At 40.3% G+C, this 13,593-nt stretch overlaps 2 protein-coding genes across 4 annotated transcripts in view; one reads left to right on the plus strand and one right to left on the minus strand.

Annotated features, from left to right (window-relative positions):
* LOC112139907 (NLR family CARD domain-containing protein 3-like) overlaps window positions 1-13,593 on the minus strand; it is a 385,294-nt gene that overhangs the window by 366,816 nt on the left and 4,885 nt on the right. The window lies entirely within an intron of this gene.
* On the plus strand, window positions 1,648-8,731 carry LOC112145048 (gastrula zinc finger protein XlCGF28.1). 2 transcript variants are annotated; one of them, XM_036214835.1, is made up of 3 exons: window positions 1,648-2,143; window positions 6,435-6,854; window positions 6,888-8,731. In XM_036214835.1, exons 1-3 carry the CDS (start codon window positions 2,041-2,043, stop codon window positions 7,784-7,786), a joined length of 1,422 nt encoding a protein of 473 aa, XP_036070728.1. In that variant the 5' UTR covers window positions 1,648-2,040; the 3' UTR covers window positions 7,787-8,731. The 2 variants fall into 2 exon arrangements, with proteins under 2 accessions (XP_036070728.1, XP_024125821.1); XM_024270053.2 differs by having other exon boundaries at window positions 1,649-2,143; window positions 6,435-8,731.

Below are 13,593 nucleotides of genomic sequence, written 5' to 3' on the forward strand. Positions count from 1 at the left end.
TGTTGTAATTATGATTATGAAGTTCTTAGCCAAACTTCACAACTTCAAAGTCTTAAAAAGCAATTTTTCATGTTTTTCATGTTTCATGAAGCTCCCGTTGGCAACATATCCTCTGAGGGGGTGTGGCTTTTGGAGCAGAGAGAAGCTTCTCCGTCTCTGACCGCACTGTCTTATTATGGTAGCTCTGTGTCTCGCTAGTGTAAATCATCATCGCTGCTACACAAAAATGTCTAGCCGTATCGTTTTGAGTTGGATGTCAGCTCGGACGAGGAAGGGTAAAGCTTCGTGGACCGAACATTCACTGATTTACAATCCATTACAACTTCGGTCAAATGAGCAGCCCTATGAGCCGCATTTAAGTGGTTACATTAAGATTCCCTGTGGAGTCTGGTAGAGATTTTCCAGCTTTCTTAGCCCTGCTAAAGTAAGTATTATATGAAACTCTCACAAAAAATCCCTGTCCTGGTGCACGGTCCGCCTGCGTTGCGGGGGGCGCTCACCTGGATGTGGGGGCTGGGATCACTCCGGCTCTGGGATGGGGCAACCCCCTTGATGCCTGCTGTTGCTCCGGGTGGCGCCTGCCAGTGGTGATGGTCGGTGGTGGTAGTCGATGGGCTCTGGTCCTTGCTTTCAATAACTGGACCTCCCCAAAAACTTCATCAGAGATAGAGCCTGGTTGGGCCTTGTTTACAACTCTCCCCCAGGAACCCACTCTCTTGGGTGTCCCACTCCTGAGCCCGCGGTGGAGTTGGGCGGATGTCTGGAGCGTGGGGCAGGATTGCCCGGTGGGTGTGGGGGGTCCTTGCTGCTGCTTCGACGGGGGTCTTGGTTTGGGGATGTTCGGGCACCTTCCCCCTTTGTACATTCCATTATCATCCATCTCAGCAAAACATAAACACACACAGCACAGGTGTCAGCTAACCTTCACACTAATAGAATGCGTGACAGAATAAAAGGCTTTACATGTGTGGATTTATATGCATAAGTGTGTGTGTAAACTGCAGCTATATTGTGTACATTTTAATTATCTTAAATGTGAAGATTATCATAGCCAACAGGTAAGTTTGTATCTGTTTGTGTGTAGACAGGCCCCGACCCATCCAGATTTCTATTTATAACTGGTTGTTTTATGATGTTACTACCCTCTGTTACTGTCTTCATTTGTCCTGTTGACTCAGTTTTTTTAAAGCAGCTAAAGACGCATCATTTTTAAAATTGCCCTTTTTTAATTCTGCTTTTATACTCTGTTTTTATACCCTATGTTTTACTCTTTGTTTTGCCAAGCTATGGCCCAGAAACAGCTCACTAACCCAGTCTCTCACCCACGTGCTGCACCAGAAGGGTAAGAGACCCAGAACCACCACTAATGCCCCTAACAAGCCTGAGGGACCATACAGGTATAATACAATTTTCCTGTCCCTCTGGAAAGTTGTATTTGAAACAATTACACATCGTACTCAAACATGTTGCATATTAAGTTAAAAACTAAATGTTGTATTTTTTTCATCCAAGAAATATTTTTTTTCTTATCCCATAAAAACAACTTAGTAAACTGTTAAACACATGTACAATATTCAATAAAGCATAAATTGAGTAACGGATATTTGATTTAATTTCTGAGAAAGACAGAACAACTGGGGAGAATATAACTGACCTGTATTGTTAGGAGTGTAAATAGTTTTGACTCATACTCCACACCAGGTGGTGGCGCTAATGCACCACGACGTTGGTTGCAGCCCTCGATGACGAGACAGGAAGAAGAAGCACGTGGCGCAAGCATGCTAGCAATGTTAGCTTTGTGTTCTTCTGATGGTGTTGTTTAGTTCGGACGTTCGTGACGTTTTCGTACAGAAAGGACGATACGTGGTTCGTGTCGGAACTCTCAGCATTTTCCAAAGTGTCGTAAATGAGTGAATACGTGTTGAACGTAAAGACAACGTGGCTGTGATTGTGAGACTAGCAGTTGATCGGAGCTGCTGCTGTTCAGAGGACGGCGGTGTTTGTTGGAGTTGAAGAGCTTTTGCAGCTGCAGGAACCATCATGTCTTCAGAACCTCAGAATTCTGCTGCTGAAGAACAGAACGAGCAGGAGCTTTGTCGTCAACGCGGACTATGGAATCCACAGCTTCAGCTGCACGTTATAGGTATGTTCACTTCAACAAATGAGGGAAAGCTTTCTGGATCCCTCGGGCTCCGTGGGTGGGCGCCTCGAGTGGCCTACCTGTGGCTCAGGTGCCTCTTATCGGCTTACCGAGGGTGGATTGTCTGTCTATCCAGGTCACAAGGACTCGAGTGGCTGGAGATGGGAATATGGCAAGCGAAAAGAGACATAAGAAACAGCGTATGGGCCATCAAAAACGGCGCTTTTTTTATCCAAGCTTTAAAAGTAGCACTTAAAAACGGCGCTTTTTATCCAAGCTTTAAAAGTAGGACTTAAAAACGGCGCCTTTTATCCAAGCTTTAAAAGTAGCACTTAAATTACACCTTGTATTGTCCCAAGAAAAGCTTAAAAAGGAGAGTTTTACATCCAAATTGGCGTTCTAGTGCATGCTGTTGATGAGCAGCTTTTTAAGCTTTTTAAACCCATTTTCAGGACATCATAATGCTGTGTAATTTATGTGCTCCTATTACTATGTGCAAAAAGTGGCATTTTTGATGGTTAATATGTTCTTTTTTTTTTTAATTATGCCACTTTTCCTTAAGATAATTGATCCCTTTCGCTTGCCGTAGTGGACTAGTGCACTCCACTCTGTGGTGCCCCTGCTGTGTTGCTGGCTTGACCGGCCGTGTCTGCTTCAAACAATGTCTTTGTTGTTGTTGATTTATGACATATAATCCTATATAAATACTAAATATTTTTTGATAGATGTGCTTAAGCGTTGTAAGTAGTCGTTTATGAGCATCAACACATATCATTTACTGGACACTTGTCCCATGACCTTGCATGGTCATCTGTTCCCCTCCCTCTCTTTCAGCCTCCCTTCATCTTATTCTGTCTGAGGGACTAAAACTCAATAACGTTTAGCTTCAGTTATAAAAGAGGTTTATTTTAACACACTCTAAAGAACAAAAAACAACCCTGATTGTAAAGGCAAGGATAAGAAAAAAAAGAGGCTGGACTGCTGCACGGTGAAGACAATCCAAGCTTAGCTGCAAATTTTCCTCCAGATGAAAGTGACTATAAAAAGGAGACTGAAAACACTAAAAATTTATGAGTGGACCGAGTAATCTGAGTGCTTGGATACTCGTAAACTGATCAAAAATATAAGTATGAATATTCGGAATGTCCAAGATTGCCAATTCCTAAAACATTGTCTAAACCTTTCATAGAAATGGTAAGAAAAAATATTTAGAATAGAATAGAATAGCAATACTTTATTCATCCCAGGCTAGGAAATTAGGCAAAAAAAAAAATTTACATGGATTTTGCTTTATTGCAATTAGTAAAAAGTAGAGCCGTCAGGCGATTACATTTTTTAATCTCAATTAATCGCATTTTGCCCCGAGTTAACTCGCGATTAATCGCAAATTAATATGTGACCTAAAATCCTAAAAGCTATTGAAGAAAAACGTGAACATTTACACTAAAATTAAAAAAAAGCATCAAAAGTTAATGTAATCTGTTGTTATAGATAGTTCCTAATCAATTCTATTATTCATTTTTTTTAAATCACACCTGCCTTTATAAAGAATAAAAAATTAAAACATCTTAAAGATATATGTTCATTATTTCTGAAGCCAAAAACGGCCTGTCCCACTATTTTTCTTTTTTTAAATCGTTTTCTCCTTAACGAGATAATCAATAGTCGCATTTCCATTAACTCTGAAATTTCGCAAATTGGAATTTGGATAATAATTTCTAATAATGGAAACACCACAGTTTCGAAAAAAACTGGCATTTTTCGAAAAAAGTTTTTGCGCTTAGAGGAGGAAATAGACATTTTTCGCAAAACTGTAACGGAAACACTTTTTTCTAAATAAATGCGCCTCTCGGTATGAAGTGTCTGATCTGAGCGCTGCACAGCCGGAGCACCAAGAGGTCCTGGAGCGTCAAAGCGCTTTATTAATTGCGGGTCATACACAATCGCGCAGCTCTTCCTTCTTTGCTCATCGCTTCACCTGCAGATGCTCTTTTGCAGCTTGGAGCCTGAAGTCTCATGAGCGCGAGCGCCGTGACAGAAACTTGAATTTATGTTGTCGTGTTTTCAAGCAGAAAAAAGGTCATGATGCTTATTTGTTTGAATGCTTTTTCTTTTAACCGCTGAACAGACTCCTCCCTCTCCTGAGTCGAGCTGCGCTGCACGCGCCCTGTGACGTCACCCACATGCTCCCTTTTAGTGAATGAAATAAAAAAAAAATACTTCTTGTTGTTCATCGCCGTGTTTTTAATGACTTATCGTGTGAGTTGGTTTGTGATTTATCGCAAAATTATTATTTTATGAGAAACAGTGTCATTTCGAAACGTTTTTTTTGTTGAAATTCCTAGAATTTCCATAAAGTTTTGCGCAAATGTGTAATGGAAATGCAGCTAATAACAAAGAATGATGCGTCCCCTTCTCCCTTTCCCACATGGAGACACCGAGAATATTTGATTATTAGTTATCTTTAATGGAAACACAGATTACAAAAAAAAAACCTCAAATTTTTCGAAAAAAAAGTTATTGCGCGTAGAGGAGCTGGTTTTGGGGGCGTATTGAAATGGATGGATATTTTTCGCAGAACTGTAATGGAAATCAACTTTTTTCTAATTAAATGCACTTCTGAAGTGTCTGTCCGAGTACAGAACAGCGGGCGCCATGAGAGATCAACTTCACAGCTAATCGTGTATCTCCTCTGCAAAATCAATAACCAAGATTTCCTCATCGCTTCATCTGTAGCCACACTTCTGCAGCCTGAATACTTGTTCTGGACATTCTTTTACATTCCACTGAACAGACTTCTCACTTGCATCTGAGACTGTCAGTGGACTCGCTGCGCGACCCAGCGTGGCACACAGGCACCACACTGCTGTGACGTCACTCAAATCCTCCTTTTTAGGCGATCAAATAAAAAAAAACACACACACATTGCTGTGTTTATAATGACTAATTGGTTTGTGTTTTATCGCATTATTATGAAACCGTATGATTGCGATACTGTTTTTTTCTAAATTCCTAGAATTTGGTTAAAGTTTTATGTGTAATGAAACAGAACCAAGAGCTGCTGAGTGTTTCTGAATGGTGCGTTCACTGAGCCCCGGATATCGGCAGTAAAACAAAGCAGTTTATCAGAGAAAACATAGGACGCCGGCACCGATCCAGATATAATCAAGTGATTAAACAGTGTCAACGTTTTCTCTAAAAAACTGATTTGTTTTGCTGCAGGTTGTTTAAAAATGACAAAGTTTAGTGGACTGAGTTGGGCCGAGTGGCTGTTCGCTTATGTCCAGAGGTCAGTGAACGCACCATGCGTAGATTCTTGTCTTCTGTGGGATCTGTCAATCAACCTGTTCGGAGGTTTAAGGAAAATAAAGGAACAGGTACATGAGACTGAATTAAAGCGTTTGAGGAGCGTATCCACTAATAATAGTTATAATTAATTAATAATTGATTAATAAGTTATAATTTTGTTAAAAACATTGCATTTGGTCATTACCTCAAAATGTGACAAGATCTGTTGAGATTAATAAAGTTCCGAATATTGATATCTGTTGTCATTATTGATAATTATGCTAAGAAATCAGTGTCTTCACATAGAGTATCATTATTATTATTAATAGTGAATAACTAAAGGCAAACTAAGCAAATTTATTATTTCAAACTGGTAGCCCTTCATATGATTCAGTACCCATGAAGTAGCCCGCAGTTTCAAAAAGGTTTGTGACCCCTGGTCTAGATTCAAAGATAGTTTGTTGTACTCCATCCACAATTTTATTTTGATTAACTCTGCGTTCAACACATTGATGTGTTCCCTTTGATTGTCTGTAAAATAGGATATCTTTGTGCCATCAGCAAAAAAGTTTTGAAACATTGACTATATTAATGATGTAAATATTGAACAGCAGCGGGCCCAGAATTGTTCCATGTGGGACACCACAACTTAACCCTTTGGCCCCTGATGTAAATTCATTTATTTTGACAAATTGTTTTCTTCCTGTTAAATAGCTTTTGACTCAATTTAGTTCTACTCCTCTGATCCCGTACACTTCCAGTTTGTCCAGTAGGATGTCATGATTGAGAGTGTCAAATACTTTTTTTAAGTCAATGAAGATTCCAGCTGGATATTTCTTTGTATCCAGAGCTGTACTCAGCAGTGATTTCCTGTACAGCATCAATGATAGCCATTGAGGTTGATCCGTTTTCTCTGAAACCATATTGGCTTTTATTTATTATGAGTAAGTGGATGCTTGCTGTCTTCTGTCCTCTCAGTGTCCTACTTTTTCTTGTGTCCTTGCAGTCGTCCCGCATCGTTGTGTGAGCTTCACAGTGGAACAAGAGGAACCAGAACATTCACAGATTAAAGAGGTGCTGCAAGAAACAGAACCTCCACAGATCAAAGAGGAGTGGCAAGAAACGGAACTTCCCCAGATTAAAGAGGAGCTGCAAGAAACAGAGCTTCCACAGTTTAAAGAGGAGCAGCAAGAAACAGAACTTCCACGAATTAAAGAGGAGCAAGAAGGGATCTGCATCAGTCAGGATGAAAAGCAGCTTGATCTGAAGCAGGAGACTGATACCTTGAGGAAGATTCCAACTTATGAGGAAAGTGAGTACGGTGAAAAATATCTCAACAATCAGCTGCACTTGAATGCAACTGTTAGTCAGCATGACAAAGGAAGCCAAAACGAACAATCAATATCTAATACAGATGATGTGACAGACACACAGAAAAGAGATCAGAGAGGCAGAAGTCATGTCCAAAGTGTGGACACTACAGGAGAGAAACTTTTCACTTGTGAAGAATGTAATATTAGTTTTAGTCTTAAATCCATTTTTAAAAGACACATGGGAACTCACAAAGGAAATAAATCTTTTTCTTGTAAAGGATGTGATATGAGCTTTAGTCATAAATCAAGTCTAAAAATACACATCAGAAAACATGCAGGAGTGAAATCTTTTTCTTGTACAGAATGTGATGCAACCTTAAGTTGCAAGTCAAGTCTCAAAACACACATGAGAACTCACACAGGAGAGAAACTGTTTTCTTGTAAAGAATGTGACACAAGCTTTAGTCATAAATCAAGTCTAACAATTCACACTAGAAATCATGCAGGAGTCAAACCTTATTGTTGTCCAGATTGTGATGCATGTTTTAGTCAGATATTTCATCTGAAAACACACATGATGACTCACACAGGAGAGAAACCATTTTATTGCCAAGAATGTAATAAAGGGTTTAGGGTTGCTTCTACACTCAAAACGCATATGAGTACCCACAAAAAAGAGAAGCCTTTTGTATGTAGAGAATGTGATACAGGTTGTATTACAAAATCTGGTCTCAAAGCACACATGAGGATTCACACAGGAGAAAAACCCTTTTCTTGTGAAGAATGCAATAAAAGTTTTGCTGCTTCATATTCTCTCAAAGCACACATGATAACTCACTCTGGAAAGAAGCCCTTTTCTTGTAAAGAATGTAATAAATGCTTTCGTGATGTATCATATCTCAAAACTCATATGAGAATTCACACTGGAGAAAAACCCTTTTTTTGTAAAGAGTGTAATGCAAGTTTTAGTAAAACATCTTATCTCAAAACACACATGAGGACTCACACAGGAGAGAAGCCCTTTTTTTTGTCAAGAATGTTGTAAAACTTTTAGTTTTTCATCAACTCTCCAAAAACATATGAGAACTCACACTGGAGAGAAGCCTTTCTCCTGTAAAGAATGTGATAAAAGTTACACTAAAAAATGTAGTCTCATAAACCATATAAGAACTCACTCGACAGAAACCTCTACCATGTAAAAACTGTTGCACACATTTTATTAAATCTAGTCTCACACCATGCATAAAGACTTACAGGCGAGAAACAATTTTCTTGGCATAAATAAAATAACAGAATTAATAATTTGGCAAAACTCTCAACTTAAAATAATATAGAAAAACTCAACAGAGAATGCATCTTTAAGTATAACATTATTTTATGTGATTAGTGATCATTTCATTATTGTTTCAACTAAAGAATGGTGAATATGTTACTAAGTCATGTTAGAAATTAATTTTGTGAGGAAAGATTTTTCCCAAAAATGTAGTAAGGAAGAGGTGGATAAAGAAACGGACTGTTGTTTCTGTCTTGTGTTCAGGTGATTTATATTTTATAGTACAGATTAAAACTGTTTCGCTCTTGTTTTTAGTTTTGATGACTGTCACTCAGTTTATGTATTTCAGTGTGTCTTTTCAGTTCAGAATAAAGTGAAAGTAAACAGTAAGCACGGAGCCTTTCCCACAGTGTGAGTTTTCTGCTGTTTTCCGGCTTCATAAAGCATCTAGAAACAAATACTGTATTTTCAAAGTTACCGTTTTCTGCCCACTTCCTTTCTTCCCCCTTTTCTATCCATTTTTTTTCATTTTTGGCCTTCTTTTTCTTCTCTTTGATTCTATATTTATTTCTTATTTTATTTATCTTCCAGCTGCTTTTGGAAGTATGGGAATAAATGTACTTTCACTTTGACTTTTCCTCTTTTTACAGCCTCATGGATTGCTACGCTTCATTAAAAGTTATCTAAAAAACAACAGACCCAAAGAAAACAAAAAAATTAACTAGTGTTTAATCAGATATCATTTGTAGTAATTAATCATCCATTATTTATTACTCCTTGATTTGATTGAAAATCTAACTTTGACAAATTAAATTGTATTACATCCAATATGTTTGCAGTAAGTCAGACCAAAACATGAAATAACTGACTTCTATTGAACTTTATTAGTGCAGTAATACAGTAAATATAAAAAAACACAAAAATAAACAAACATGAATACCAACTGATATTTTTTCATCCAGTAGATGTCCCAACAAAAATAAATGAAGCCTCAAGAAGTTTTGCGCTGGAGTGAGCCAATAAAATGAAAAGCTTCAGGGCTTCATTAAGCTTTGTCTGCCTATCATGTTTTGACAGCTCTTTGGTCTTGGCCAAAGTGGAATTTAGAGGGTGACTGTTTTCAGTAATAGATGTGTCTTTTTCATTCTGATAACCAGTTCAAACAGGTACCACTAATACAGATAAGCGGAGAACAAAGGAGTCTCTTAACCCTTTTCGACCATAGCTTTAGCTCCAGTGTTTGAATTGTTAAGCAAAAGGCTTTACAAATTTAAACTTTTCTTAGTATCAGCTGATTCATCCATCTTCTTCTGATCATCTGAGACAGAGTTGTGGGGGTAGCAGTCTAAACAAAGATGTCCAGACTTCCCTCTCCCCGGCCACTTTCACCAGCTCCTCTGGGGGGACCCAGCCCAGCCGAGAGATGTAGGTCCTGGGTCCTCCCCGGGGCGTCCACCCAGTGGGACATGCCAGGAACACTTCCCCGGGGAGATGTCAAGGAGGCATTCGGACCAGATTGCCGAACCACCTCAACTGGCTCCTCTTGATGTGGAAGAAACGGCAGTTCTACCCTATCTCAATGGGACTGCTCAGCCACCCTCTGGAAAAAAACTCTTTTCAGCTGCTTGTTGTCTGGATCTTGTTCTTTCAGTCATGACCCAGAGCTCATGATCATAGGTGAGTACCGGAATGACCAGTATGTCAAAGAGTGTGTTTCATTTAGGTGTCACTGACAGCTCTGGTGTTAAAGAAGAAGTTACAGGACTGTGAGAGATGGATACCTTGTTTATTTGGAGCATAAAAAAATCATTGCTTTACACAGACTGACTTTTTATGCATTTTTTTCTTTTACACATTTTTTCCTCTATTTTTCAGCACTTACAAAAAGTTGAATTTATCAAAATGATATCTGTCCAAAACAAGTGGCTCTCAGATTTTATGTTATGATGACCAGCTGCTACACAAAACAAATATTGTTTTATCAAAATTTGAGAAAGAATTTAATCATGAAATTTTAAATGAAGAATTGTACGAAAAGTTATATATCAAGAATTTGTTATAGATTTCAAGAAGCTATATGCAAAAATGAAAATTTAGAGACAAAAGATTATATATATTTTTAAGATAATAGACTTTAAATGAAAGCAATTGGTGTGGACTGTTAAAGTCTATATCTACTTTGTAATCTTCGTATTCCTCTTTGTGAGCGTTCATCAACATTTACAACTTGTGAGCTTCAGAGAAACATCCATCCATCCATTTTCTTGACCGCTTCTTCCCTTTCGGGGTCGCGGGGGTGCCGGAGCCTATCCCGGTTACTGAAGGGCGAAGGCGGGGTACACACTGGACAGGTCGCCAGTCTGTCGCAGGGCCTCACTCACACACACACACATCCACTCTCACATTCACACCTAGGGGCAATTTAGAGTCACCAATCAACCTATGAAGCATGTTTTTGGACGGTGGGAGGAAGCCGGAGTCCCCGGTGAAAACCCACGGGGAGAACATGCAAACTCCACACAGAAAGGTCCCAGCCGGGATTCGAACCAGGGCCTTCTCGCTGTGAGGCGAGAGCGCTAACCACTGCGCCACCGTGCAGCCCTTCAGAGAAACATGACCGGCTGATATTCATTGATACTTTGAGAGAAGTACAAGAACTGGAAGAGAAAGAAGTTTACAAGAAATTATTGTGTAAAGTTTCAGAAAAAAAAAAAAAAGAAATTAATCTGAAAATCAGTTTATAAATGACAGTACTGGGCTATCTGGTAAACAGAGAGTTTCTCTAACAGAACCAGAACATTAAGACTTAACACAGAACTATTGAGGAACCAGACCAGAGCCCAAATCCAGGGTAAAGAGGTTCAGTTAATGTAGTGTTGAAGGTGTGAAGGTGGATAAGTGAGTCAGATGAAACTCTGAAAAAGGACAGAACACCACCAGGACAGTCCACATACACTGCTACTCTGTTAGAGGAAGAAGAAGAAGAGACTAATGTCTTGTTGTTATTGTGCCAGGCATAGAAACCATCATAATCAGAGCAGAACAGACTCCAGGACTGATTGTTTCCTCCAAATATACAGTCGTTTCCTTTCTTTCCGATTCCTCTGCAACTCACTGATACAGAAACTTTTTGACTCCACTCGACCTCCCAGTAACAGCGACCAGTCAGACCATCTCTACACAGCAGCTGATGCCAACGTTCAAATCTGTCTGGATGATCAGGATATGACTGAAGCTCCTCCTCAAAGGTCACCTTCCTGTTGTTGTCAGACAGTTTGAGGTTTCTGTTCACTGTGTTTGTGTCAATTGTGAGACGACAGGAATCTGATGAAGAAACGAACACAATCCAGATGCAGTTATTGATCCATCATCTGTTCATTGGACACTTTGAGGACTCAAATGACTGATATGACATTATGAAGATGTTTGGGCTGCTTTGATGTTAGTAATTAAAGGAAAATCACACTTACACTTCCTCAGACCTGGAGTCAACCATTGGTCTCCAGCTGGCTCCGCCCTGAAAGAAAGACAAGGGGGTTCAAAGCAGCACGCCGTCTTTCAGAATGCAAACATGGACCTCGCATGGCTCTCATTCTTTTATTGTTCTACACTGATGAAGAAACTGTAAAGTAAATCTACTGTAAAGTTCTGTCCTTACTTATCATGTTCCAGTAGTGTGAAAACTCTTTTCATCTTATCTCTGTTGAAGCAGCAGGAAGTAAAGACCATATGATCACTGAGGAAAACTGGAGCTTTTATTGTGCTGAGACGGCCTTAAAACTACATTGTTGGACATTCGCTGTGTCTAAGTCAATGAAGGTCCAGAGTTCTGATGACAACAATAATCCATCAAACATGAGCAGACTATATCAGCTTCTTAACATTTCTGCTGTTTTCTGAGTTATAAACTCTGTGAATGAAGTGTCTTTTTTGTCTTCTTCATTGCAGCATTTTGGGAATAAAATTAAGAGAGAAGACAGAAATGGACTTAAGAACAGAGAAATAAAGGCTCCTGGCACTAAATCAGAGAATGTGTGATGATCCAGGACACAGAGCCGAGTGAAGGATAGACAGGATATTTGCATCTCTTCCTTCTTAGTCACGTGTGTCTGCAGCAGGTCTCTCCATACCTGAGAGTGTCCAGTCTCCAATGTGGATCCTCCAGTGCAGCAGAAAGCAGCTTAATTCCAGCCTCTCCTGGATGATTGTAGCTCAGGTCCAGCTCTCTCAGATGGGAGGGGTTGGACTTCAGAGCTGAGGCCAGAGAAGTACAGCCTTCCTCTGTGATCAGACAACCTGACAGGCTGCAGACACACAACACAATACACAAGGTTGAAAGTGAAGTGCAGCATTGCTGAAGCATCTCACTGGTTAACACAAACTGGGGCTTTCTCCATTCATTGTAAAGTGTAAGGGGCACATTCTTGTAGAAATTCACTACCTTCTGAGAAGCCCTAAAGGGCTTTACAGTCACAATCCCATTCACCCATGCAGACACACATGCACACACTGATGGCGACAACCAGATTTCCAGGGACGCTCCCAGTGTGCGACCCAGATAGTGACCAGGAGCAGTTTTTATTGTTTTAATGCAAATTTGTTTGTGTGATTGATGTGTCACCATCCCAGTATAATGTGGGTCCTCAAGCTGGAATATATGCTGCTTTTGTGCGGACTGTTTCTCATCTACCGTTCAAGCTATGAGACAAATCAACCGAGTGCGCTCTGGATAGGAGCCCTCCTGAGGATTACCTTTACCCGGGAGTCTTTACTGCAGTTCCAATTCCACCCAAAACGAATTGCGCCACCGCCAGGCATCCCACCAGAACTCTACCGCACGGCTGCAAGGCCAAGGCGCCGGAAAAGGGGGAAACGTGGTGAAATACACCGGAGAATGAAGTGCATGAGTTTACGGGACCGTCGCAGGCTGCCCGTTCTCCCCTCCATCCTGCTTGGGGACACGCCGTAACAAGCTGAATGAGCTGGAAGCTTGGATCACAGTCAGGTGAGAAGTTGAGAACGTCTGCCTACTTGTCCTTACAGAGACTTGGCTCAACGACTCGGATAGAGATGAGGATTTACTGCTGAAAGGCTTTGGGACGCCGATCAGACTGAATCGGAACCAGGAAGTGACCGACGAGATGCAAGGAGGCGGAGTATGCTGCTACATCAATAAAAGGTACTGCAACTCCGTTGTAGTGCGCAAGAGGATTGGTACTCCGAATATTGTACTGTTGTCTATGTAGCAGTCCACCCTTTGAAAACAGCTCTGATAACTTGTGCTGAACAGTTGGCCACTCAACTTTCTGTGGAATGTCTTTTTTTCCAAGATAACAAAGAGTCCCTCTCCCAGCAGGGGGGGCCATAAAGTGGGCCACAACCCCTACCTTCCAATCGGATGTAAGTCGTTAAAACAGGGCCAGAACGCTGACTATTTGAATTTGAAACTCTGGCTAACGTCGACTGTCAATTTCAAATGGATCCTGGTCCCAGCAGGGTGACCTCCTGGAGAGTATGCAAGCATTCCTGACAGACACTCTGAATCCTTTGTTTGAACAATGTGACCCTGCATAATTTTC

This window comes from Oryzias melastigma, linkage group LG2 (genome assembly GCF_002922805.2).
Source record: "Oryzias melastigma strain HK-1 linkage group LG2, ASM292280v2, whole genome shotgun sequence".
Lineage (NCBI taxonomy): Eukaryota > Metazoa > Chordata > Actinopteri > Beloniformes > Adrianichthyidae > Oryzias > Oryzias melastigma.

Excerpts from the sequence above, each read along its gene's own strand:
- LOC112145048 (XM_024270053.2), top strand. The coding sequence starts at position 2,041 with ATGTCTTCAGAACCTCAGAATTCTGCTGCTGAAGAACAGAACGAGCAG. Across the intron at positions 2,144-6,434 it reads GCTTCAGCTGCACGTTATAG|TCGTCCCGCATCGTTGTGTG; the intron begins GTATGTTCACTT and ends GTGTCCTTGCAG.